The sequence below is a fragment of the Atractosteus spatula genome, chromosome 4 (assembly GCF_055471065.1).
Source record: "Atractosteus spatula isolate fAtrSpa1 chromosome 4, fAtrSpa1.hap1, whole genome shotgun sequence".
NCBI classification, from domain to species: Eukaryota; Metazoa; Chordata; class Actinopteri; order Semionotiformes; family Lepisosteidae; genus Atractosteus; species Atractosteus spatula.
Window position 1 is genome coordinate 17056614 of NC_142709.1, and position 27875 is coordinate 17084488.

General features: G+C 39.7%; 1 protein-coding gene across 1 annotated transcript; it reads left to right on the plus strand.

Annotated features, from left to right (window-relative positions):
• Positions 1 to 6208: 6208 nt before the first annotated feature.
• LOC148835952 (interferon-induced GTP-binding protein Mx3-like) lies at positions 6209 to 23386 on the plus strand. Its single transcript, XM_088914418.1, has 13 exons — positions 6209 to 6287; positions 9378 to 9574; positions 11055 to 11192; positions 11995 to 12149; positions 13045 to 13183; positions 15246 to 15444; positions 16138 to 16216; positions 16985 to 17107; positions 17933 to 18074; positions 19162 to 19320; positions 20667 to 20743; positions 21379 to 21612; positions 21956 to 23386. Exons 2-13 carry the CDS (start codon positions 9385 to 9387, stop codon positions 22178 to 22180), a joined length of 1860 nt encoding a protein of 619 aa, XP_088770544.1. The 5' UTR covers positions 6209 to 6287; positions 9378 to 9384; the 3' UTR covers positions 22181 to 23386.
• The last annotated feature ends 4489 nt before the right edge of the window (positions 23387 to 27875 follow it).

Genomic DNA, 27875 nt, shown 5'->3' on the forward strand with positions numbered 1-27875 from the left:
GGCAAATGTAGTAGCTTCTCACAGTTCTTTGGGTGCTGCTGCTTTCAGAAAACCTTGAAAATCTGCAGGCTCATGGGCTCACCAAGACAAGGATTGGACACCCCCTACTTTAGAGAAACAGTTTGATCAAATCCTCAGATTAATCAGTTAACTAGTAACCAAATACAGTGCTGCATGGCCTTTAATCATTCGTAACTTATGTTCTTATGTTTTACAGTACCTTTTAAAAAGGGTTAGGTCAGGTGGTCTCCAGCCGTGGTCCTGGAAAGCCCCAGTCCTTCATGTTTTATAACTTTTAAATCCACCTTTACATTTCTGGACAGATCCCAAGGCAGTACTAACAGCCCTGTCTGTCCCTGCCCAGTGGCTTTGTCTTCAGATGTTAGTACACCACAGGGGTGTTAACACAAAAAGACATTATTCATAAGACTTGCTATCTTATGGCTCTAAACAACCTGCTTTCTTTTAGTTAGATGGCACCCTGACACCGGCTCTAACCTGCCTTTCATCAGCTTCGGAGATTCGGAGGACACATTGGATAATTCTTCTAAAGAGAAAATCTCCAGATCCTTCATGTCCTTATGTCTACGCTTATGGACAGGCCTCTTCAATTCAGACCACAAGGGCTCAATCAGTTTGTCTGAAAACTGAGACTGGCCATTATAAAATGTCGATTTTGTTTACAGTCAACCATTTCTTTGTTGATTTTGAGGTGTGTTTAGGGAAGGTACACCTGCAACCAAAGTTGAATGTTTCTGGCAGAGGCAACCAGGTTTTTGGCCAGAACATCCTGATACTTAGTGGAGATCATGATGCCACTGATCTTAACAAGTGCTCTAAGGCCAGTGGCAGCAAAACAGCCCCACAATATCAATGATCCATCACCATATGTCACACTATGTATGAGGCTATTTTCTTTGTCTGCATCTCATTCTGACACCAAGTGTACTGATTGTGTGAGTGGTCTCATCTGACCATAGGACCTGCTTAACTATGGCAGCTTCAATTTGTTTCTTGTCAGTAAGGGATTTCTCCTGGCAACCCTTCCAAATAGCCTGTTGGCATGGATACACAATCTAATTGTTGATTTGGATGCTTGGTGACACCAAGATGCTAAGCAGACACCGCAGTTCTTCAACGATGACCCTTTGATTCGTTTTTGCCTCCCCCATCATCTTCCTCACTGTGCCTGGGGACAAAATACTCTAACGCAATGGGGGCTCAGGCAGGCGCCCTTGCCGCATTAGGTCGGCCCCCCACCGTCAGGGGCTCGAACCCGGGACTCCCGCGTCACTCAGCAGGGACCCAGCCCGGTGAGCTAAAGAGAGATCTCTCTACAGCCCAGTAGCTGTAGTCCTGCTATCACAGGGAAGGGCGGTGACGTCACCTGCTCTGGTAAGCCGGCTCTTACACAGTACCTGTCGGCCGTAAGCGTTACAATACACTTCTGTCCTATTCCTGGTAAGTTAACCTGTTTAAGTGCTTTTGAACTTCTTGATTTTTTTCCCTAATAGTACTAAATGGTATATTTAACTTTTGAGATATTTTTGCTATCCCTTACCAGATTTGTGAAGATCAACTTCGTCTGTTTTGATTCGTCAGTTCTTTGCCTTTCCCCATGGTGGTGGATGACACATGGTTTTGTCATGTGTTCTCTTTCTTATACGCCTGTGAAACAGAATGTCTAAAAAATATTTCTGAAGACCTTGTCGTATTTCAGTAAGCAGAATTACACTGCAAATTTCATTGTTTCATTTAAAAAAAAATGCTAAGGATAAGCAGTTCATTACTAGGTCTTTGTTAATTTGGTCATTTTTTGTCTGTTATTTGGTCTTTACTCTTTATATAATGTTGTGGCTAATTCGGGTATGCGCAGAAAAAGAAACCAGACAACGCCCTTGTCCGGTACACAAGCATCTTTTATTTAGCCTCCGTCATCTAGCTATAGTATGGGCAACAGAGATAAACTCGAAACCTTAGGTCGCGCATACAATAGGGGGGACACGTACTGTACACAGATTCAGGTTACACATTAGGGGATAATAACAGACAATAACAGGTAAACACTAAACAGCTGTTTACACAAATGCAATTAGGACTATTTACGTTAACAGAGTCTGCGCTGTCACTCCCCATTCCCTGGCTATAACTCCCAGTCCCCCTTGCGGCGCATGCACTACCCGGCTGCGCCTCCTCCTCGTCACCAGACAAGGGCGCTACAATATCAACACTTATCGCCACGGAAATTTTTGTTTTTTGCGTTTAAACGAAACAGGTGCATTTGAACGAGAAACCCTTTGCGTTTAGACAAGATAGTATTGCGTTAAACGAGATGCGTGAATGCGTTTAAAAGCGATAATTCGTGAACATGTTGGTCAATCTTTGAAGCTTTAACCATTAACCTTCCAAAGCCTTAGACTATGCTTACATCAAATACATTTAAATTTGGAATCACACAGCAAAATGCAGGAAAAGTGTCATTTGAAGGAAGCAGAAACAGTATTTCTAGATCGGTTTGCACAGATTGAGGAATGCCGAACAAAAAGAAAAACAATTCCAGGACGGCACAAAACCCGTTATACAGTTTGTGTATTGCGGGCTTGCTCTTTGCTGTGACTAACAATAACAGTAACAGTAAGCCAATAGTAGGTATACTGTGCGTCTTACTGTCAAGTCATCGTAAATTTATTCCGTTCGACGTTTAATAAGTAAGTAAAAACCGATGTACACTACATTTTTGCAGTTTCACATCAATAATAACACACGTTTAGAAAGCCATGTCATTTCCACTTTTCACAGCAACAGCGAAAACGATACACGTTTAACCCGGGAATGCTCACTGAAAGAATATTCTACTACGTCGTGTATACAAAAGACAGTGGAGATTAATTCTTTTGCACAAAAAGGTGTGTGATGATATTCTTCTGGTATAAAAGTCAATGTTGCTTTGCATGGGACTATATTATTGCATATATACTGATGGAAAAAATAAACGCAAACGCATTTTCTGGAATGAGAATATTATAGTAATAGTTTATGTACTTTCACAAAAAGTTGTCAATTTGTTTTAAGCCCTCTGACCAGCAATACAACTTGTACAGTGAGGCATTGCAACTTGCCAATCACACGAAAGCTCCTTAGGTGCACTTTTACCCAACGAGGTCCAGGTGTAACAATGCCTGATCAGGTCAATTTTGAAAGGGGCTTAATTCAAAGCTTAGGTCACTGCAAGAAAAAGACCACACTTAGTTTTCTCTGCATTCCATAATGCCTCGAATGTCACTAGAAGCAAGGGACAGGACCATTGGCATGCTGCAGGCAGGCATGTCATGTATCAGTGTTGCCAGACACTATGGAGTAAGCTGCTCCACTGTGTCCCGACTGCAGAGAAGGTTTCAGCAACTGGCAGGACAGATGTACGTCCCAGATCTGGTCGCCCTCAAGTGACCACACCAGAGCAAGACCGACACATCCAACTGGTCCATCTGACAGATCGTTTCAAATCTGCCACCTGTACTGCTGCTGAAACAGACACAATGCCCATGTCAGTGACTGGACAGTGAGGCTCCATGCTGCTGACCTTAGAGCAAGGCGACCTGTCAGAGGCCCTCTGCTCGCACCTCCTAGACGTCACACCCGACTGGCTTGGGCCGGACAGAGGCTGCGATGAACCCGTCAGCAGTGGCATCAGGTCCTCTTCACGGATGAGTCACTCTTCAGCCTGTTCTATGCAGATGGTTGGACCAGAGTGTGGAGGAGGAGGTGTTGCGTTTCTTTTTTCCATGAGTATATATTGCACGATATTAGTATTGTTCAGTAATTAGTTATTGCGTTTTAACGCAATGTTAACTCGTTTAAATGCAAAAGTAGTTTTAACCCAACATATTACTCGTTTAAACGGAATACTATCTAGTTTAAACGCACTTTTTGTTTCTTCGTAGCGCTAATCAGCTTTCGTAATATAACCTCCCAGCTTGTAGTGTTTCTTTGGATTCTGCCTCCTAGACATCAATAAGAAGCAAGATATTATACTGGACATCACCAATAGAGGGGGATGTTGAGTAAATTATTAGGTGACAGTAATAAGGAATCTGACAATGCATTTATAAATAAATGGCATGCCTTTCAGGGAGTAGAACATATGCAACTATTTGCTTAAAAAGCACCATCGTATTACAATACACTGCAGTTACATGTTCTAGCGGTGGCCCCCAACATGACAATTACACAATGTCATTGAGAAAAAAAGAATACTTTTTAAAGTTGCATTTTAGTCATGCCAAACTTTAAAGGCTGAAAAAAAAATTAAATACATAGTTGAGACCTACTGATGTCAGATATTTGTTACACACATAAAGTAGTACATAAATACATATGAAAAATCTTTCCATGTGAATGAAAAATTGTGAATATGTTCCTATAAATCTCTGTACATTGGTACATATGATTGTATGTACCTCTAAAAGTATTACATGTTTGTCATCCTTATGAGCTAAAAGAATGAAAAATTGTGTTTTTAAAAGTAACTAACATTTTAAATGTGTACGATACAGTCACCAAAATTCACCCCCAAATACTTGTTTAGTTGGTAACTCAGAGGTGCAGTGGTTAGTGCTGGAGCCCAGGACTCAGTTTCAGCTTCAGTTCAATTTGGAGTTTGTATGTTCTTCCCATGTTAGTATGGGATTCCTGTGTGTGCTCCAGATTCCTCCGCAGTCCATCGACATACTGCTAGATTAATTAGCTTCTGGGACAATTGGCCCTACAGTAGGTGTGTGTTTAGCAATGTTAGATTGATATTAAAAAGACAGATAGTGAGTGTCAGTTTATTATTTTTACACATTGAAGAGCTGGATGAGACCCATGAATCAATAAGCAATTAAAGACCAAACAGGCCAGATAGACCAATTGGCCTCCTCTCGTTTGTGACCTTTGCTACAGTTTTATATTCTAATTGAGGGGACAGGTGTGACAGAACAGCTGAGAAATTGTGACCATAAGAGAGTAACCTTTAAAGTGTACTTTACATACAGTATCTAGTGGTTGATGCCAGAGCTAAACTTAAGGTTTATAGTTTTAGTAAGCGGACTATAAAAACAATAAGTCAGTAAAGCAAATGTGGTTATGCTTCAACAACAAAATGTCAAAGGCTTGAAAGAAATTCATCCTTAAAACAGGAGTCATACAGGAGTCCATACAGTATCTAGGAAGACGTACTCTAAATCATATTAAGAACAAATTAATACCAGTAAAATCAGAAAGATGAAAATGCTTTTCAGACTGCATAGAAGACCCAAAAATCAGTTGTAGAAAGAGTGCTGTATACAGAATTACAGATGCAACCGAAGGACGAGCCAGAAATGAATATTTTGCAAAAGGCCAAAATAAGACAAGTACTACGACAGTAAAATAAATGTAAAAGTGAGAGTAATTAGTCTATGAAATGATATAGGATTAATGTTAGAATATTAAAAATAAGTAGACTAAATTTCGATATTTAAACTATGGAAGTTTTAATGATTATGTAGTGCATTCGCCTGGCGCTGCGGCCGAAGAGCGCCCGGCTGGGGTAGATGGCGAGGGGCAGTGTGGGAATAATAGTGGTCAGGGCCGAGACGAGGAAAGCCGCTGATTAGTGCTGCTGACCCACTGCGAAACGGGCGTCCAGTGTGATGAGATCGCCTGTATTCTTGTAAATACAGTAGTTCCCTGGCTTCGCAGCCCTGTTATACTTGTATCCAATTGCCACCCTATCACTGTGTAGCTACCCGAATAGACCCCAGTGCGTTGCGTGGTTTTATCCATCTCCGGCATTTGCTCGTTCTCTCTCGCTTTCAGTCTCTCTTTTTCTCTGCTGCTGTACCGAAATTCAATAGAAGTGCTGTTTTCTTTACTCAAAGGGTGTCTGAATCACTGAGTCCGTCCTCGCCGAACCCGAAACTATTACAATTACATGTACAGTTTAAACACGTCATTTCACAAGTGTAGATTTTCTAATACAGGTGAATAAGTTCTAAATTATATTTAAAGAAGTATTCCACCCCCCTGCATTAGCTAGGACATAAAATGTTAATGATGTTCTGAGGAGAAACGAAACCTACTGTCATCCATTTACAGTAGTTTCGTTTTCGAATTTCTACGTTGTTAGACACTGCTTTCATTTGCTACAAAACACATTCCAAACAGACCAGATTGGCAAACTCACAGCACAGCGCACCTCAGTGGAGGACTGAACATCATCGCTCTCACTCACAGATCAACAGAAGATACGGGCCGCAGAGAGACGGGTACAGTACATTGCGCTGACATTTGTTGGTGAAGCTATACCATGATAATTATTCAATTACTTTGTTATTTTACTGCAGTTTAACTAGAGACGCTGTGACATTGTAACATTTTAAAACCACTGCATTGTTAACAGTAAAAACACATTCCATGTGGGTACTGCATGAGGTGCATCAAATGTTGAAAGGGATTGGTGTTAAGGATAATGTATTTCTCTCACCTCTTATCCTTACACCTTTAATGATATATTGAAGATTGCATGTTTCGTCAGATGTGAGTCTGTTCTTTAAATAAATCGTGAAGAGCCATTGCTTTCATCTAGTTACGGTTTTTATTTGTAGCACTACCGCTGTCCAGAGCCGGTTGAGCAAGGAAGCACTCAGCCTTTCGTCGAGAGAAACCGTAGCGTCAGATAAAGACATGGGAAAAATAAACGTCCTTTAAAAATATTCTGTGTGGCCACACCTTAACAGTCAGAATGGCTACTGAGTCTATAGTTGGAATTAAGCATCAGATAAAATGTATAACTATAAAGGAGACCCAAACTTATTAGCGCTCCCTCCAGATAACAATTTGTGCATATGCTACTATTATCAGCTCCCATACCAGCCTTATTTTACTATTTAGAACAATTAAATAAAATAAATATATAACTAGAAAACATTTATTAATCACATTTGAAGAACACATAATAACTTATCAACAAAATCAAAAAGTACACATTTGACAAAGATAAGTATTTTAACAGTGAAAGTGATAACGTGAAACGTGATAGTAAAACACCTCAAGCAGTCTACGTGTCTAGCTATAAAATGTTTCCGTTCGTATGTTAAATGGATCTGATTGACTCAAAATTAAATGAAATACAAAAGCATTATTACAATGACGGTTTCGACATCTTCTTTTCTACACTTAACTTTTCTTGGTACGTCCTTTGGGAGGACAATGTGCGTTTGCCAGTTGCAACTACATTATTTTAATTTAAAACCACTACAACATGTACTTGTAATGCAAGTAAAAGGTCACTTGTAATGTTTCATTACACATTAGATGTAATGATCGTCACACCATTTACTACTTTCCGAAACTGAGCGATCAACACTCGGTGTGGCAGCAGCTGAATCCGCACTGATACTTTTCAACATCTACAGTGAAATTAACTCCTACACTTGCATTCACAGCCAATAATATTATGATTTATAACTAACAAACATTTAACTTTAGATTAGCACAGTAGCAACAGAAAGATTCACTGGTTGGAATTTGTCTTTTAAATTTGTGAACGTGCCCATTAGAAACACAAGTTGCCTCGCCCATTGAGGGCCCTAGGCAGCCGCCTAGTTTGCCTAAGCCAAGGGCCGGCCCTGCTATAAAGAAATAAGCTGTTTACCCAAAACCAATTTAGCCAATTTAAACAATTTTATTGTGGAGGTGGGTAGAGAAGGGGTTCGGCAAATGATTAAAGAGATATCGATTCTGAACATGGTGGAATTGGAACAATCTTATACCTAAGAGGACAACTGCATGGCCCACAGAACAGCAACTTGTGAGCAATCCCATCCTGAGCTTGACTACGCCACCTAGTGTTGTTTGCCGGTCACTAGAACCCAAAAAGTAGTTACATACCTGTGCACATTTTTCCTTACAATTCAGGTTCTTTTATCTAAGGCTCATAGCACCAGAGCACCTTCCCAAAACTGCACAATCCTCTACAAACTGTGTTGCACTAACCCAGGCACTAATCCACTAACAGAATACAAACTCACAAGAATCAACACCTCACTTTGCAAACTCATGCTTCAAATCAGCAAATTGACCATGTGCCACTACAGTAAGTACCCCCCTGTAAGTAACATACATAGCTCAAATAGGAGAAATTGTGCTTCCAAGTATAACAAGCAGCTTCTCTCAGGTCATCTATCTCCTTGGTGAGGTAAACCTTTCTCTTTCTTCAAAACTCAGTACTGTCTATAATCTTCAACTGTTCTCTAATCAGTGCTCTGTTTCGTTGATTTTCTCAAGCCTGTTTTGTTTCAATCGTAACTCTGTGCATTCCATTCTTTCTTCCCTTAGCATATTATTTCTATCTGTCCTGTCTCTGCTCTGTCCACTTGGTCTCTCACTTTGCTCCAAACCATTCTTTTTTAACCTGCCCCTGTTTCTGTACCCAATTACCTTCCACGAGTTCATTACTTAAACACAACTTTGTGTGCATCCTCTAACTCTTAACTGCTAGTTAATCCTCATAAAACCAGAGGGGAATCCTCATAACCCACACCCAGCCATAAGTAATAAAGGAGAACAAGAAAATATGCATACTGTATTATAAAGGAATCACCATTGGATTTGTAATTAAAATGGCTGAATATGAGTTTTCAAAGTCACACTTCACGATCTCGTCCAGCCAAGTCTCTGTAAAAGCTAGAATGCAGGCATCCCGAAACTTGTGCAGGAACCGTACGCTGGCATGCAGTTTGTCTAGGTTACTCCTCAGTGAGCGCACGTTCGACAGAGTGATGGTGGGCAGCGGGAGCTTATTCCTCCTCCAAGAGTCGGAGGGAGGGCAGATTCTTGCTCTTTCACTGAGCAAATTGGAAGAAGTGACACAGAAAATTTTACTGGAGCCAAAATTACTGTAGGTAGGATGCCTGAGTTATACCTGGACAGTAAAGGGGGTGAGGACAGGAGCAGATCAGGCTTAAATAACCGGTAAAACAGACATATTGGAAAGAGAAGTACTGGCTGGAACTGGATCCTGAGAGGAAGCATTGTTGAAGCTGGTACTTTGGCTTCTCTCAAGAAATTGTTGGATGAGATCCTTGGATCAATTAGCTAATCGCTAAATGTTAACTAAAGTTATATCATATACTGTATATAAAGTTGTTATGCATCTGTCTTTGACGTAATCTAAGCAGTGTAACAAAGCAGGTAATGCCAGGTTTCGTTGTAACTACTAATGAGTTACATGGGCCGAATTGATACCTCTTATTTGTAACCATTCTATGTATTTAAAATTGATGTACTATTATCTTATGTATTTAAAATTTAAACGCAGTAATAACATTGGTGCCATGGATCAAATTTGTCCATAGGGCAGCAATGAACAAAACACTTTACAGCCAATATGAGGAGAAGGTGCGGCCCTGTATTGACCTGATCGACTCCCTGCGGTCTCTCGGAGTGGAGAAAGACCTGGGCCTACCAGCCATCGCTGTCATCGGAGACCAGAGCTCGGGGAAGAGCTCTGTGCTGGAGGCTCTGTCAGGAGTAGCCCTGCCCAGGGGGAGTGGTAAGTGCTTGCCCTGCAGCCACAGAACAGTATCTGCTTCTGAGACTGCACCCTGTCCAGGGATGGGACATGCAGCTCTTTGGAGGACTGTGGCGAAGTGCATTGGTTAACTCCCTCAGGGAGGGAGACTGGTAGTTTCAGCCTTGTAACATAATCTTGGTAGTTTTTCTTTACATTTCACCTGTTTTATTTTACCTGGCTTTCATTGGGCTTTTCTGAAGTTGAGTCACAGTATACAATTCCATTTGTTGATAGAGTATTATTGCACATGCACATGGTGTATGTCTGAAGCCTACATGGCATTCACTGTCAAAGGCATCTGACTCTCTACTGACACTGAAACAGCGCTGCAACAGTCTGCTTGTGTTGAACATGACGACCCAACTCATTCCAAAAATGTTCTGCTGAAAGCCAGTCCAACATTGTGTGCATGAGGAAATGAATCAGTAACCCTAGCTGTACTGAGCTGAGCATTTCAAATACAAAAAGTTGTATTGGAAAATGAGACATTTCTGTTTTGCTTGTCCACACTAACAGTGAAAGGAATACAAAGGAATCTGGTCACAAGATGTAGTTCACATAACACCAGGAAATTGGACTACCCTTTATACTGTAGGAACAAATCCTCATTGGAACTCAGCATAAACTGTGCTGTACCTCACACTGTCTTTTTTTCCTTTACCAGCTCAGTGTTGTTCAACACTGGGAATTAGACAGTCTCTTACACTACCAATCATCCTAACACAATTTAACAGATGAGGAATGGTAGCTGGTGCCTGGTTTCTCTCCACAATTGTCAGTCATGGCATCTGGAAAAATAAGAGTAGTGCTCATTAAAGCATCATTTTTACAAGACTGTGTTGCATTGTGTTGAATTCTATGAATTTCAGAAACAGTGCTGACTAATCATTCCTTTTAATTTTAATTTGGTCTAGGCCAAAAGACATTATATTGTGTGATCTATATTCAAAGATTGTCATGGTATCTTAATTGTTTATCACTATATATTGCATGATAAGTTTTTTGAATTACAGAATCATTTGAGAAATACAGTTTTAATAGGATAAAAAAGCAAATAGGCTTGATTAAGGCCAGCCAGAAAAAAACACAACAGAGATAAGGCAGTTATGTTTGTCTTTCTACCTAACACCTTTTCTTCAGTTTAAAGTGCTACTGATCCTTTGTCAGTATTATTCAAGTTTCCTTCCAAGAAATTACATCCAAAAATATACTTATGAATTCAGATAATTGTTCATCTTAGCTGTGTGCGCTATTCTTTTAATTGAATATTTTTCACCCAGGATGGATTTGAACGTCATGCTTACAGAGCTGTTAAGTTGCATGGCCTCTGAATTGAACATACTCCTGATTGCTTCAGAACTAGACAGCTAGTATCATCTGTCTATTGAGATTGAGTCACTGTCTGCAAAGGGCCAGAACATCTGTTTCAGTAGACATACATATCTGACATTTTTTATAGGCATCGTTACAAGGTGCCCCTTGGAATTGAAGCTGAAGAAGATAAAAGAAGAAGATGACTGGACAGCGAAAATAAGCTACCAAGGTCATGAGGAGGAGATTTTACTTCCCTCCGATGTGGAGCAGAAAATCAGAGAAGGTGGGTTTGAGCCACCTCAGACCTCTTTTCTATTTTGATCAAATATGACGCCTCCTGTTTACATTCACTTACATTACCTACTTCTATGTTCAAATAAAAAAGGCATCTCCTCACTTATTGTCTTAGCAGTCCTTTTTAAAATCAGTGAATCTTATAAGCGGTGAACCAACCATTCTTCACACAGCGGGCCTGTGGACATGAGATGACAAAATCTTTCTTCATTTCCACTCCTTAACACCTTAACAATAACAACATAAATAATAATATAAGTTGTCTGGCAGATACAATACCTTTATTGAGATTACATTGTCCAACCAGGCAATGATCCATGTATTGACAACAGCAAGGACATTTAGAATGGGACCTCAGTTCAATGTCTCATTCACAGAAATGTCTGACACTGGAAGAGTTAAGATTTGTGCCAAGAACCCCCTGCTAGTAGCTGATAGGTTAATTGTTTTATTGTGTTGGATTCTATTCCACATTTTTATTTTTCCTTTGCAGTTAAGCTCACTGGATTCATGATTAAATAATGGTCACATTTGTGTAGCGACCCTTCAAAAATGAAAAATGAAATGCATAATGCAATTACACTCAATTGTATAAAATTAATTGGTGTCCTAATCTTAAATCATATACTGTAAGGAGAATTCACAACATTTAGAGTTCCAATTTTCCTTAAAATATTTTGAAAATGTTGTGATAAGCTAGAATTTTATTTGATTCCAAAAGAAGCTAAATATGTAGCATATCCTTTGTGCTCAGCTCAGACCTGTGTTCTGTTGCGTTTGTGTTCATCCAGCTCAGAATGAGATGGCAGGTGTTGGAGTTGGCATCTCGGATGAGTTAATCAGCCTGGAGATCGCCTCAAGTGATGTCCCAGACCTGACCCTGATCGATCTGCCTGGGATTGCTCGAGTGGCCGTGAAAGGACAGCCAGAAGATATTGGTGAACAGGTAAAGTTTTGTCCATGCCAGTAGTTGACATTTTAAACAGCTTAGGTTTTATTACTACAGTATCAAGTACAGTAAGTGAAAATAATGTAGACGTGATGAAGAAGGTTTAATGTGGAAAATAAAAAAAAAATATCAAACATATCCATATGATTTAGAAATATACATTTTATTCTTCAAAGCAATCGTGATCTGTGTCTTGTTGACTTTTTATGGTGAGTAAAAGGTGTGCGATTCCTGTCTTTTAGGAGCATTAACAGACTTTGTCAGTGATTTTGTCATGGAGTCAGAACGGTGCAGCCCTTGTCTCATGCTTCAAAGCCCCCATTTTCCACTCTGTCACATTATAACATGTGGTAAGGTGTCAAGATCGCTACTCCCCCTCTTAAGGGCGCTCCAGCCCTTCCTTGTTCTGCCCCATTACCTGCACCTGTTCTCCATTTCTGTTCTACCTTAAAAGGCAGACTCAGACACTATCCGACGCTCCTCATTGATTCCCGCATCTTGAGAGCCCGGGTCCTGCTGCATTATGTTTTTAACCTTCAGTTCCTGATTCCCCTCCGCCGGTTCCGACCCGGTTCCCGTGTTTTAATCCCCGGATGGATTGCCTGGTTAAGGACTCTCGCTTTTGTCTTGGATTCCCCGTTTGGACTTTACATGGATTGTTCGCCCCGTAATCACTACCCCTGGACACCTGCACCCCTTGGACAAACCCCCCTGTCTCCATATCCACTCCTGCATGGCTTTTTCCCCAGTGTTTCCTCACTAATCCGGATTGTGTCGTCTGCATAGGGCCCAGAAAGAACTGTTCGTTACAGTAAGGCAGCTGGGCAGGTCTTGAGACCCATATTATAAGTTCAGATTGCGCAATGTTAAAGACACCTCTGCCTCACTGCAGATCAAGAGGCTGATAAGGAAGTTCATACAGCGGCAGGAGACTATCAACTTGGTGGTGGTGCCCTGCAATGTTGACATTGCAACAACAGAGGCCTTGCAGATGGCCCAGGAGGTGGACCCTGAGGGAGAGAGGACTCTTGGTATGTGATACATACTGTATTCCATGTGTTTGTGATACATATTGATGTCTTTCAATATTAATATAGCTTCTATCTAAGATATTAGGGATATTCTCACCCTGCATTCATAATAAACCATTGCCTTCATATAGGTCAACTGCCTGAGAGGTGTGTCTGGACTGGCTTGCTTCTTTTAGTTTTTCTTATATATTTCATTCTAGACCAAATTGCTATAAAATATAACAAGTAGAAGGGAAAATGTAAAAAAAAAAACCTGCACTGGGAAATATTTCAATAGTTCCAGGTACACAGTGGAATGACATGTACAGTACTATTTATGTACCTATTTGCCAGTGCCCTTTCATTAACTGTATAGAAACGTAATGAGAAGAGATTAGTGGCAGACTGAAAGGAATGTACGGCTTGCATTTTATAATCTGCTCACTTTGCATTTTTCCAGATTGTCAATATTTTTATATCCAGTGACTTACTGTATGAAATACATAATTGATCAAATCACCTTTGCCTCTACCTTAAACTCCTTCACTGGTCAAACCTAAAACTAAATTATTCCAAGCCTTTATGTATTGACGAGTTGACGGCGACCTGTTCCTTAGATGTCATTAAGATTACCAAGTTGTCTCCATACTTTTGTTTTCTATGATATGTTTGAGGTTGTCTTTAGATTTCAGGATGTGGGGGCTGTTTCACAAAGCAAGACTACTCAGTTAACCAGATAACTTTAGTAAATGTGTTGACAAACGTCTGGATTTTCAGTTTCACAATGCAGGACTGAATTGTATCCATGTCAAATTGTATTGTATCAAACTTAGCTTGACTTAGTGTTTAAGAGCTTGACTTAAAGACCAACCAATCCCCTTGCAAAAACACCATCACTTCAGGGATCCACTTGACATTAGAGTTTTGTGGAAAGAATGAAAGTTTAGAGATCACCAATACCCTTTACAGTTTGCTGATAATTTTTATTTGAAAGATAGCACTTCAGCAGACAGGGTACACTTTATATTAACAAGCAATTGTTTATACGGCTCATCATAGCTCAGCATTAAACAAACTCAAAACGTGTTCTTATGGTTGAGATTCCTTGTAACTGGTGCAGTTTTTTACTGTTTTGTTGACTGGGAGTGTTTAAGTAAAGCAAGAGTGTGTTGTGCAATGACAATGTTTCCTGTGTTATCATGATCTGTAACACATGTGTCACATTAACAACATGGCTCTGTCTGAGGGTATTCCCAGAGCTGAGAAAGAACATCATAGCTGATCTTCATTTTAGTGAAACAGTGACCAGTTATTTTAGGTTATATTTTTGTTTCTGATTTCATTTAGGTTACTTTTTTTGCACTATACATTGTAATTAGGTCACACTTTTATCTGGCTTAAGACTGTCTGCAATCTGGGGGGGAGCCTCATCTATACATGATTCACTCCAAAAAAATGTTGGGGAAAAAGACAACAACACAGTAAAGGAATACTTTATTGTATTGATGATGATGCTTCCTCCTCCTCCAGTCTTATTCTGCTCACGCTTCTTTTGTTGGCTAAAATTATGAGTCATTTTCATTCAGTGGATTGCACTATACTATATTATACAGCACCACTGTGAATAATATTCTTGCATTTTGTCTTACTTTGCTGACAGGTCCTCTCAGTGTTGTCAAGATACTGTAAATCCATAAATTACTGCTACATAAAAACAATATATTGTACAACTTTATCTCCTCACTAGGATTTTATCCTGATAGTTTTCCATGAGGAGCCATAACTGTTAGTCACTGGATTAAGATGCATGTTCTTTCTCCGTGGTTATGCTGAAGTCTGAAGAATTCAATGCTTGACCCTTCTTGCCTTCTGAAGTGTGGTGTGAATGTGCAGTTAGTCAAATTGTTTAAATGTGAATTGCTTTAATCAGATAGCTTAAACTAGAGCTTGCCTTTATGAAACCGGAGTAATCCTGAAGTCAGTTAATTCAATTTGGATAACGAGAGAAAATCTAGAATTAAACCTCCTTTGTGAAACTTTCTGCCCCCTGCTGTTTTAAAAGGTCCATATTAAAAACCCGCAGGTATTCTGACAAAGCCTGACCTGGTGGACAAAGGGACAGAAGAGACCATTGTGGAGATCGTCCGCAACCAGATCATCACTCTCAGTAAAGGCTACATGATTGTCAAATGCCGAGGGCAGAAGGAGATCAATGACAAGGTGTCTCTGGATGAAGCATCTGAAAAGGAGAAGACCTTCTTTGAGGACCACCCACATTTCAGGTTATTATCATGCTTGTCAACAACAATTGTTTTTCTTATCAAGCTCTCTGTCTTTATTTTCTTATTGAGACAGCAAGGGAGCAGTGTCCTGGCTGATCACTGGGGTTGCTGTTGTATGATGATCTAAGTTACTAGTGTGTTTTTATACTGCAGATTGCTTTTATTGTTGATTCTGCACATATAGAATTTAATCCAGCATATGCTGCAGTGGGTTTGTGAAGTAAACATTGTCATAATGCAGAAACAGAAACTCATCTGCTTACATGTACAAATGAGAGATGACATTTGACAGATGGAAACATTGCCAGACTTTTGTCATGTGGCGAGTATGTCTCTGAGTGTGCCTTTTGTCAGGAGTCCATTTACTCCCATTGCCAGTGATTGACTGAAAAGACTGGTTCTTTGTCTTGTAATTGGCAAACCTTCCACATATTGAACACTCCCAGGAGACCAAGAGTATGGCATCTCTGTAGCATGTTGTTTTACACTTCCTCTTTTTCAGGAAGTGAAAAATTATAAGTTAACAGGGTGCAGAGCTACTTGAGAGTTCATGACTATATTGAGTGGTGTAATATAATATGTGTATCCATCCTGGTATGGTAATGCTTCCATTAGAATACTGTGTCCTGCGGTCAGACTGCAGAAAGGTTACTGAATGATTTTTTGTGTTTTTTTGTGTTGTCATCTCCTCAGCACACTTTTGGAAGAAGGATATGCTACAATTCCTTGTTTGGCTGAGAAGCTAACTCTGGAGCTGGTGGAGCACATCAATGTAAGGGTTTTATTTTGACTGTGTTCAAGGACATTCAACAAGAAAGGTGTACATAACACTTATGTACAACAGGGAGAGTTTCTCAAATGGAGATCTGTCACTTTCTCTTAGTTTGTCTCTACATGTACAGTAGTTATCCATGCTTTTCTTATGTCCTTCACTATTTTTTTCTCAGGACAGCACCATGCTTTACTGTACAGTACATTGCCTGCTCATTGGTTGTGTCAGGTTATAATGATATTTTACTACACTTCCCACAGGTTTTGTCATGATACAAGCTCACTTTACTGCACAATGTTTGCATTTGCAAACATTTATGTGGTTTATGCAATACAGCTCAGACAAATGTTTGCTACAGTGAATCATGGTGTTATTTCTCTACCTCAATGGAAATACAGTACTTCCATAGGAAAACACAAGTCATCTGTGCATAAATACTAATAGAAATGTGCAAGTGTGTCACCAGAAACTTTAATAAGGACAGTCTCAACTGTTGCTATTGGCATCTTTAGGGCTGGGGGCCAGAGTGGGACTTTGGGCCTTTATAAGAGTGGTTTAGTTGCATGACTCACTAACCAGAGCTTAGTTATAAACCTCTAGACCTCTCAATGTCATTTGAAAACTGATCTGAATGGAGACCCCGAGGGAAGAGGAAAATGAAAAAAAAATAATTTGGTTATGGGGGGTAGACTTCGGGTGAGTAAAGTCTTATATCAGATTCTCAGAGCTACAGGAAATTCCATTGTGTCATTAATATTCTTTTTCAAGAAATCGCTGCCGGCATTAGAGGAACAAATTGAAGCCAAGCTTGCAGAAACCAGTGCAGAGCTTGAGAGATATGGAAAGGGACCACCAGCAGACCCCATGGAGAAAATGGGTTTCTTGATTGATGTAAGTTTTATCGATATGAGACATAATCATGTACTCACTGTAATTTTAATTATGATTTCCATCTTTCTGCTTGGTTTTGTCTTCTGTACCTGGCTTTGAGTAGTATTGTTATTACTTTGCCCCACCTTTTCCCAATTCATCATACCTACATATACCCCATTTTAGTCCTCTTCTGGTCTCTTTGGGCATCTTCTGGTCTCTTACTTGTCCCTCTCCTCAAGTTCCAGTTTTCTGATTCACATTCTGCTCCCTTTCCTGATTTGCTCCTCTGTGATACCTGGGAAAACTTGGCTTCACAACCCCAGTCCAGCCTCTGGCAACCTTTCCAGACCTTTCAAGACTCTGGCATTTGATCTATCCCTAGTGTAATTGCTTGTAAAAAGTAGGGTTGAGCTCCTTAGCAAAGGTAAACTAACAAACAAACTAGTGCTTGATAGCAGTTCTCAATTCATTGGAAGGATATGTGTTGGTCTATAGAATTAAAGTTTACATTTAATTCAGATCTGGGTCTTGACGTGTTCGCTGCTCAAAGATGCCATTAACTCAGCATGGCTCTGGCTCTCCAGAACAGGTATAGATAACCTGTGTTTCATCTGAAAAGGGAGTCCGTTTTAAATAATTAGCTTTGTCACTGCAAAGGGCTTGTCCAGTCAAATTGCTTTAATAGGAATAAAAGCTGGGAACCTTAGTAGAGTTTTTCTTAAACTTGTTATTTATCTCAGGCCGTGAAAGATTTTTTTAGGTCTAGTCACAAACAAGGAACAGAAAATGTATCATTCTTAAATGTTGTTATCTCCCCTTTTCTTGTGGTTACCTCTCTGACAGAAAGTCACTGCTTTTACTTACGATATCATTAATCTGACTACCGGTGAAGAACTGAAGAATGGACGCAAAATGAATCTGTTTGCAAAGCTGCGAATGGAGTTTGGTAAATGGAAGGAACAGCTTGATGAATCTGGGATCACATGTGAGTCTGACACACCTTTAGTTGCTGTGTGGAACAATAATTTTCTTTGTCCTTTGACAAACAGGTTTTAAGCTACACATTATTTTCAACGTCTTTGTTTCCTGGTTCATACTTCAGACACAGGTGTATGTGATGCAGCAGGTTTTACCTTGGATACAGCTACTGTAACTGCGTGATAAACATCTTAACTTTTAGTCTCCAATAAAACTGGACTCTGAATGAATACTGATGTAATACAAAATGTTATTTGAAAAACGCCAATACCATGAAAACAATGTAAACCTACTAAGCAAACTTTATATATGGGGCACAATTAGAATTGGATAGAAGTATCTTTTTATTAATTGCCACAGCAGAGAGCACATACTACTGTCCTTTTTCACAGATTCCCTTTAATGCCAGTGTTGTTCATTCTTTAATCACCCTATTTTCATTATTGGTTACAAGTGTGTGGATATTTATTGCTCACATCCAGCATGATGCTGTGTTCCATTGTCCATTCCATGTTCCTAATACAGTGAGTTTCCTTTCTCATTATTATAGTGTGTCTTTCTCTCTTTGTCACTGAAATAGTTATATGTTAACAGCAACATCAGAAAAATACTGCAAAAATCAAATCTCTTCCCTGAAGTTCAGTTTTAAGATTTCCTCTTTTGTAAGCTTGGAAGTTCCCATGACCAGTGGGGATATGTACAGTAATAATAAATTACTGTACAGATAGGACCTAAAACCTGAAGAACTGGGTGTGACTCCTTTACACCTAGAGTCTTGAACTTAGGCTTTCAGTATAAAAGAAGTAGAAACCAAGGAAAAAATGTTTCAACGTTTGTGTGCCAGTGTTTATTACAGGAAGTATTTTGTGTAGTTGGAGGCTCAATTGCAATGAATTGAAAGGAGTGTACAAACTAGAAATGATCCCAAGGATAGCACAAAGGTTTACACTAAAACACAAGAATCAGAAGCTGTGGGAGACCCTTTAATCTATTAGAAATCTTGCTTAGCTCAACCCTTCATGTCTCTCAGTTTTGTTTGTTAATGCATTTTAAGAAAAGACCTTATATTCTTGTATCCCCATGTGGTGCTACAGTCAGACAAAGAGTTGACAGGGAGGTGAATCAATATGAAACCAACTATCGAGGGAGAGAACTTCCTGGCTTCATCAACTACAAGACCTTTGAAATGATGGTGAAGGACCAGATCAAGCAACTGGAAGAGCCAGCCATTAAGAAGCTAAAAGATGTTACAGGTGAGTGGGTCAGTGCAAAGGACAGGGCATGGGCAGAGGAGTGTGGTGTGAAGAGCTTGTGACAGCATTGGTTAAAGACCTCACCTGCATGTTAACAGCCTGCCAGGACAGTTTCCCCTCTTTAATGGTGCAAGGTGCAATGTTTTATGGCTATAGATGTGTGCAGACACTCTTGCCACTAATTTTCTGTATGTCTCACTTTAGTTGCTTGTTTTCGAATGCAAGTGATAAAACATTCAGCTATGTAGACTCCATGAATTTCTTACATACAGTACATGCCTTCAGTATCATTGTAAGCTGGAAGTGGGAAGGGGAACTGTGAAATGCAGAAAGCTTTCAAGGGTTTTGTGAAACTGGGCAACTATTTTCCATTTCCCATTTTTCAACCATACTGTAAATCAGGGCTTTCACCTCAAAATATGGAGCTTGATGTTTTGCAAAGCACTGAACAAAATATGTATTTCAATATTATTAAAAATTATAAAGTGGTATATACGATAAAGACAATATTATTAAGGTTTAGGCAACCGTATGGACTTTTGGTTACAGCTCTGAATGAAGGGCCATGAACCCAGATCTTTAGGTGGGGGCGATGTTGCACAACTGAGCAAGAATCCTTCACTCAGATCACTCCAACAGAAGATAGCTGTAAAAATGGGCCTTTGGGTCATCATAGTAAATAAGCATTTGGTCTTAATTGATTCACTTGATAAAATAAAGGAATACATGCAAAAATAAAGAATACCTATGCCAAATCATTACATAACATAGGTCTTACTATTTAACTTTGTGAAATAAACCTGGAAGGACATGCAAAAAGACATTCTTAACCAAGCTGAATTTGAAGTGTAAACTTTAAGAGTCCTGGAAGAGCTCTGTTCTGTTGTTGAGTGGCTTTTTGAGGGTGGCGGGAATGTTGCTGAAGCTGCTTTCCAAAGTTTCATGACAAATGTTATTAATAAAGCAGAAATGCATGTTAAGTGACACATCCCTCAAATTTCCCTCATATCAGTTTTGAGCTAATAATCACCACTGTATGCATTAAAAATGTGAATATTATGTCACAAGTAACTGAATGAATGTAGGCATTGTAGTAGCCAAAAGCATATGAATCTGTCATTTTTATGAATAAAGAAAAGTATTTCAAATATTAAAGTAGTTTTAATATAATATTTTATGCAGTGTATGTAGAAAAGGTAATTTTTCTAAAATGTCTATAGTAGTAGTGGGGAATCTTGCTTACTGTTTAGTTGTAGGCAATTCGGCATGCACATATTTCATGATAAAATCTTTTTGGGCAATACCCAGTTCTCTTGCAACAATTATGAATAGCATTTCTTTTCCAGATATTGTGAAAAAGTCATTCATACAGGTGGCTCAGAATGATCTGACTGGCTTCCCAAACTTACTGAAGGCTGCCAAGGTACATTTTTTAAAATGAACCTAATGCCACATTGGAATGAACAATTCAAAAATTGAACAGTGCATTGCACCAGACATTTCTGCTTGCTGGGGAGAAAAGATCCATCTGTGTTTTTCAAAGCTGATTCTTTGGAGTCGGCTGGGTCAGAGCAGGATAGACCAAAGGGGCTTTTCTCATTCTTCATGCCCTTGAATCTGCCTCTACTGTATACAGTATATGTACTGTGCATCCACAGGACAGAATCCAAAGACATTTGTAACCATGACATTGTAAAAATCCTAATGTCTGGATTATAGTTCCGCAAAAAGAGTTACTTTTAGTGTTACTTTATTTATCTTTAATATAAAACTATACTTTTAACACTTCTGTTGGTTAATACAGGATGGAAAGTACTTTTTGTTTTGACTTCATTCTTTTGAATAATAATACAAGTAAATTTCCACACAGAACCAAATAATTCTGTATGTCTTGTATATGGTATTTCTGAAAAACTGACGTAAACAATGTGATTTCCTATTGTTGTTGTTGTTGTTTAAATGTGATGTACAGTCTTAAGGAAGTTGTTGCTGCAGATGTGAGTTGTAAAACCATGTGCCGTGGCTGCTGTTTCATGCCTGTGTCTTTTGCATGTCTAGACCAAAATCGAAGCCATAAAACAGAACAAAGGGGTCATTGCTGAGTCTATGTTGAGGACGCAATTTGAGATGGAGCTCCTGGTGTACACTCAAGACAGTATCTACAGCAACGGCCTGAACGAAGTGAAAGAAAACGAGGCTGGGGGGAAAAAAGTAGTAAACCAGCTGGCTTACACTACCAACAGCCAGGTCACTTTACAAGAAATGATGTATCACCTCAGATCCTATTACAACGTAAGCAATCAGCACAAAGTTGGTGTATCCACGTCTTCAGTTATTTGCTGTTAAATCAGCTCTTGCCTTGTATGTACAGTATTACTCTGTTAGATTCGGTACTGATAAATCATGTTTATTTGACAAATGTAAAGAGAAAGGAAATTACGATCCAATGTGTTCTGCAAACATTTAATCCTCAAGCATAAATGAGCTTCAGCTTGCATTATTGAAAAAGACAAGGATATGTGAAGTTTGAAATGCAGTGTGACTTTTGCCAACGATTGAACCACTATGATTTTTGGGCTCCTGTGCATCTGCCTGCTCACAGTGCACATTCTCTGCTTGTCTCCGGATCCGCCAGATCGCCTCCCAGCGCCTCGCGGACCAGATCCCCCTTGTCATCCGGTACCTGATTCTGCAGGAATCGGCGTTGCAGCTCCAGAGAGAGATGCTGCAGATGCTGCAGGATAAGGATAGTGTAAACCAGCTCCTGAAGGAAGACCTGGACATTGGCAACAAGAGAAGCGTCCTGCAGAACCGCCTCAAACGCCTTACCAAGGCGCGGAGCTACCTTGTCAACTTTTAACACTTCGTCCTTCCATGCAGGGGCACATGCAGCACCGGGGTTAGGACTGCCAGCCTGGTCTGCCCGAGAAACATTGCTGCCACACACCCGTCAAGAATACAACAAAACATCACACATGTCCAGGCTAAAGTTATTGTACTGTATATCCCTTATTTTTTGTACTTAATTGACAAATTTATGATAAACCATTTTATAGTTTCATTATCCAAGTAATTATAATCATATATACTGGAGAATAGGGAAATAATGATAATAAATTGAATTTGTGTAGTGCTTTTCATCACAGAAGATCCTAAAATGCTTTCAATAGAGGGAGGGTCTCACGTCTGAGTGAATTGTAGATTAGATACAGAAGTGAGAAACTGGAGGAATTTTAAGGGAGGCCAGACTGTGCACACCCAGAACAGGACAATTTAGGCAGGACAGTAGGGGGTTAACACGCTGCTCTTACAAATACTGCCAAGGGATCTTTACTGGCTTAACACCCTGCTCTTACAAATACTGCCAAGGGATCTTTACTGGCTAAGTATCTCAGATCTTGGATTAATGTCTCCTCTGAAGGACGACATCTCCTAATGCTCCGTGTGCTCTGTGCAATTCTCAACACAGTGGAGAACTGGTAAGCCAATTTTGATCCAGGTAGAGAGGCTTCTAACGGTCCACCAACACGTCTTACAGCAGAAACATGGTTAACCCCATCAGTAGCCTGTCAGTACTGACAAGGCCCAGCCTCGTAGCTTCTAAAATCTGACACTACTATCAGGCATCAGTAATTCTGCAGTCAAAAAGTTTCTAGCCTTACAGAAAATTGATAATTCCATTTAGAAATCAGCCGGGTGGCAGTCCTAGCTAGATGTGTGTATAAAGATACTTAATAATAATTCTGTACTGTATCATTTCTTTAGGGCTTAGTTGTTCCCTTTAGAATTATTTTGTTTAGGCTGTTTTGTATGTATGTGAACATACAAATATTCACTGCTCAATGTTTTTATTTTAAAAAAAAACCTCAGGATGTTGGTGTACTTGATTAATGTTTAAGGGGAACATTTTTTTTTTCTGTATGTGAATGCCTGCCTCTCAAAAATGAATACACAAGCAAATGGCAATTGATGTCTTTTCCTGGAGACCATATTAATTTTCTTTCTAGACAGAAATTGATTATATAAAAAAGTAATTTGTTCTTAATAAAAAAAGTAGTTTTATTAATCCATCATTAATATTTTTTTTCCTGAAACTCCAAAACTATGAGACGAAAGGCCAACTGCATCCATCACACACAGAAGAATAAGGAAAATTCCATCCATAGTTCTTCTATATTTGTTACTAGTCTGCTTTTTTTAGATAAAGCATGACATTTCTGACCTTGTGAGGAGATATGGTCAGTGCCTGTATCATATTTCTGTACACATGTACAAGGTAAGCCACAGAAAAACACAAATCCCTCTCAAAGATGCAAGTAGAGTGCCATAGGGTCATGTACAATAACCTCTGTCTCTCAAGAACTGCTTTTTCTACTGTGTAGTTGACACAGACATGTTTCACTGTGATAAACTAGGGAAGCTGTTAATTAGTGAAACTTCACAAAACATAATGAAATCTTCAAGCAAGCAGGGTATTTGCCACCACCTCTGAGGAACAAGGACCACCACACATACAGCACCTTTCAAAAGTTTTTAGTCCTCCTACAAAAATGTCCCATCTTGTAAACCACAAGGTCTTGTGGACCTTAAACTATGGGGTAGATACTGGGAAGCTGGGTCATGTAGCAAAAGAATTTAATGTACAGTAAATTCAAATGAGTTGAAAGCCACTGCAAGGACTCCAAGAGACAAGAGTGATTTGATCACTTGCTTGCAACCTAGACAGGATTCTAGTTGTCTAATTCTGCATTATAGCTTTATAATTGTAGTTTTATAGATTCCTGGAAGTAAGACATTACAATAATTATTGCTTGAATAACTGCATGACCTACAAACTATATATATCTACAAACATAGTTGAGCACAGGAGGTTCAAAGTCAATCGAGCCTCAAACATCACCACCAAATTGTTCATTTTGAATCAGACCACAGACAATGTCAGCACATTGGTGACCACAAGTCCCGTCAATCGACAAAGTTACTGCATTGGCTTTAGGCAACTGATTAGAGAAACCCAAGAAAATGACCTCTGTATCATTTGAATTAAAATGCAAAAACAAATTGTGTCATTGAATTGAATGAGTACTTACAGAGCAACCTCAGTGACAGGTTAATGTGGAGGGAAATTGAGTGCCATCTGTATAGAAATGGTTAACTTAACAGTAAATACTGAATAGCAGAGGGTTCAGTCCTGAGTCCTGTGGAACGCCTGATCTAGGTATCCCAAACAGAATTAAAATCACCAAGATAAAATCAGTGCTGCAGGATTTTAAACCGTTTCATGTGAAAAATAAAAATACATTGCACAAAGTATGTTTATTTTGTTCTGTAATACTGTGTTGGGCATGTATGAAATGAATTATTTCTTGGAAGTCACCAGCAACTCTTAAATGCACATTCTACATGGTTACACAACTATTTCACAATTATTTACTCAACTATATTTTATATTACAGTGTACATATTTTATTTGCTTATTAGACTCACAAAAATATAATTGTTACAGTGCTTAACTCAAGGAAATGAATATTTAATACTCCTGGTTGATGCTCTGCTTAAAATAGTTTCGTTTTTCAAGACGGTTCAAGCCTAAAAATAAACTCAATCATTAAACACACATTTTACTGCTTTTAAAATGTTTAAACTTAAACTCATCCTTACATATTATTGGAACGTGTGTTATGGCGACGTACAGTACTTTTATTGAGGATGCCAGTTTCTGACGGATAAACAACAGTTGATACCTGTAATAATAAGTTTTTTCATCTCTCTTTCCTCTCCAGACCCGTTTCATTTTTCTTACCAGAGAGGACTGGCACATTGTGGCGAAATTGAATACATATTCAAATCGACCCGGGATAGGAATGGACCTGGACCGTACAGTGTGAGTGCGTGTCCCAGCAACGTCACGCAGAAGCTCAGACGGTTGCCGTATCTAATTCAGTATGCTCTGGAAATCTTTATCCACAGCCGAAATGCGCAATAGCTATCTCGGGGACGCATTATTTTTTTTCTCATGTCCACATACAGTACATTACGACTTATGACATACAGTGTGTAACACACAAGGACTAAGCCACCGCGGTAAAGTTAGCTTGAAGTTCGAACACGATTTTGGCACGCCTGTAGCGTTTTCACGAAACCTCCTTGAGTTACGAGAACACTTGCTTTATGTATAAAATACATTGTGAATGTTTTCACAGCCTTCACCTTGGCGTTTTTACGCCATTTTTTTTACCACGAACGACTATTCTTATGTCCATATCTTCGCAAGGGAAACACAGAAAGCTTTCAAACCAAATGCATTTTAAAGACCACGACTTGTGAAAAGTTTCACGACCTCTACATAAACGTATCAGTGAGCTAATTATTTTTTCCTGACACTCAGGGTTTTGATTGATGCGCAATTACGCACCATCTGGAACACACCGGGATAAAGTTAGCTTGAAGTTCGAAAACGATTTTGGCACGCCTGTAGCGTTTTCACGAAACCTCTTAGAGTAGCGAGAACACTTGCTTTGTGTATAAAGTACATTGTGAATGTTTTCTCAGCCTTCACTTTGTCGGTTTTATTACATTTTTTGACCACGCACGAATATTCTTTTGTCCATCTCTTCGCAATGAAAACACAGAACGCCTTCAAACCAAATGCATTTTAAAGACCACGACTTGTGAAAATTTCCACAGCCTCTACATCAAACTATAAGTGAGCTAATTATCTTTTTTTAAACCTCTGGTTTTTCAACGATGCGCAATTACGCACTAACACAGGAACCCGGGGGACCGCTGTGTACACACGTTCACAACGCGAGAAATACTGCTCAATACGGCTTCGTGCGAAAAACCCGTATATCACCAAAGGAAGCAGAACAGCGCAGTCTCCAATTACCCAGACTGTAAGCACGGGAATAAAGCTTTGTTTGATTTCTGAAACCCTTTCTTTACGTCCTGTTTTCATTCAGGTAAGGGTCAACTATATTCACAATACTGCTGACAGCAGTATTCAAATATTCTTTACTTAGCAGTTTATTAAAAACAGCTCCCAGGATGTTGTGCCTTACACACCAGACAACCCCCCTCACCTCATACAACCTTGCTTTGGGTTGTGAAACTTTTCCTCATTTTTTAAATGATTTTTTGACTGTAATCAAGTGTTGTGCACACTAGGCAGGCCTCCTGACCTTTCACAGTCATGCTTTGTTATGTGAAACTTTAATTCTCTTTTTAGGATTTTTTTAACATGGCAACTTCCACCGAGATGGGTGGGGGGGTGCTCTTCAATAGCTTTTTCATCTATACACACAAACGGATGTAACCAAGACACTCAGAACCAACAGAATCAACCTAAACTCATAGAAAAACGAGAATGCCCCCGAGACACCTGCACCCCCCTCCTGGACCACTCTGGTATCAACACCCCCAAACCCATCCATACCAGCTAACAAGACTCAGAATTGGTGCAACCCTCCAACCTGGACCAAGAGCAGGATGGGACAAGAACCTGCACCACACTACGTACCCCTCATCCAGACCAGCAGGACAGCCGGACCACAGAAAGCACCTTCATGTAACCCCCCTGTTCACTCCAACAGAAAAGCTGAACTGACCCCCACCAGCATAGCTACGCTGCAGCTCTGATCACACCAGCAGGCCCAATGGGCTCGGAGCTGGGGGACATACGGCACCTCGTGAGCTTGATCTGCACCAAGCCCACGAGCTGAACCAACAGGTTTTTACAACACACAGGTTTGTATTTTTTGGCTGAAGATGAAAATGTCTAACATAGATTTGTTTTGGTTCTAGCAAACAACAATAATAATAGTTGTTAAAATCCAAACACACATGATGAGATCACTCTCTGTCAGTATGTGTAACATTCGGGGTCTGGGCTCCTCTGTATTTGGGCTGAAGAGAGTTCAACAACATTATTAAATGGACTGACATCATAATCGGACAAGATACATTGTTTAGGGGAGACTTGACCACCCACAGTCCCCCTGGTAACGTGAAGCTCATTGTCCCTTAGCTTACCAAAACCAGAATCACTTGGGGCTCTGGGGGGATTGGTGTATGCAAAATATGAATTCCTAATGCAAGAAATTGTATATGGTCAATATAGTGATCATATCCTATCGGCAGATGGTAACTCCAAGGAGGAAGTAATAGGTGGAGGAGGTCGGGGTCGGGAGAGGGGAGATCTGTGGTAGGGCTTCAAGAGAGAAACGTGGAGGGATGCACCCTGAGAGTCAGGGGTAGGGCAAGACGATAGGTGACAGGAGTGATCTGGGAAAGGATGCGGAAAGGTCCAATGTAACGGGGTCCCAATTTAAAATTATCTTTTGATACATAATTAGAAAAAACGAGTATCTTCAAATATATACTGTACTGTATCCGTGTTATAAGACTAATGTGCTGTCGACCACTGCCTGAAAATCGCCAGTCTTCTGATGTTACACCTGTAAGTAAACGGAAACTGCAAGTGTTCGTTTCAGTTTCATTTCCCAGACTGTCCTGCCTCCTGCATGTCTAAATGACAAGCGCTAACAAAAAGCTCT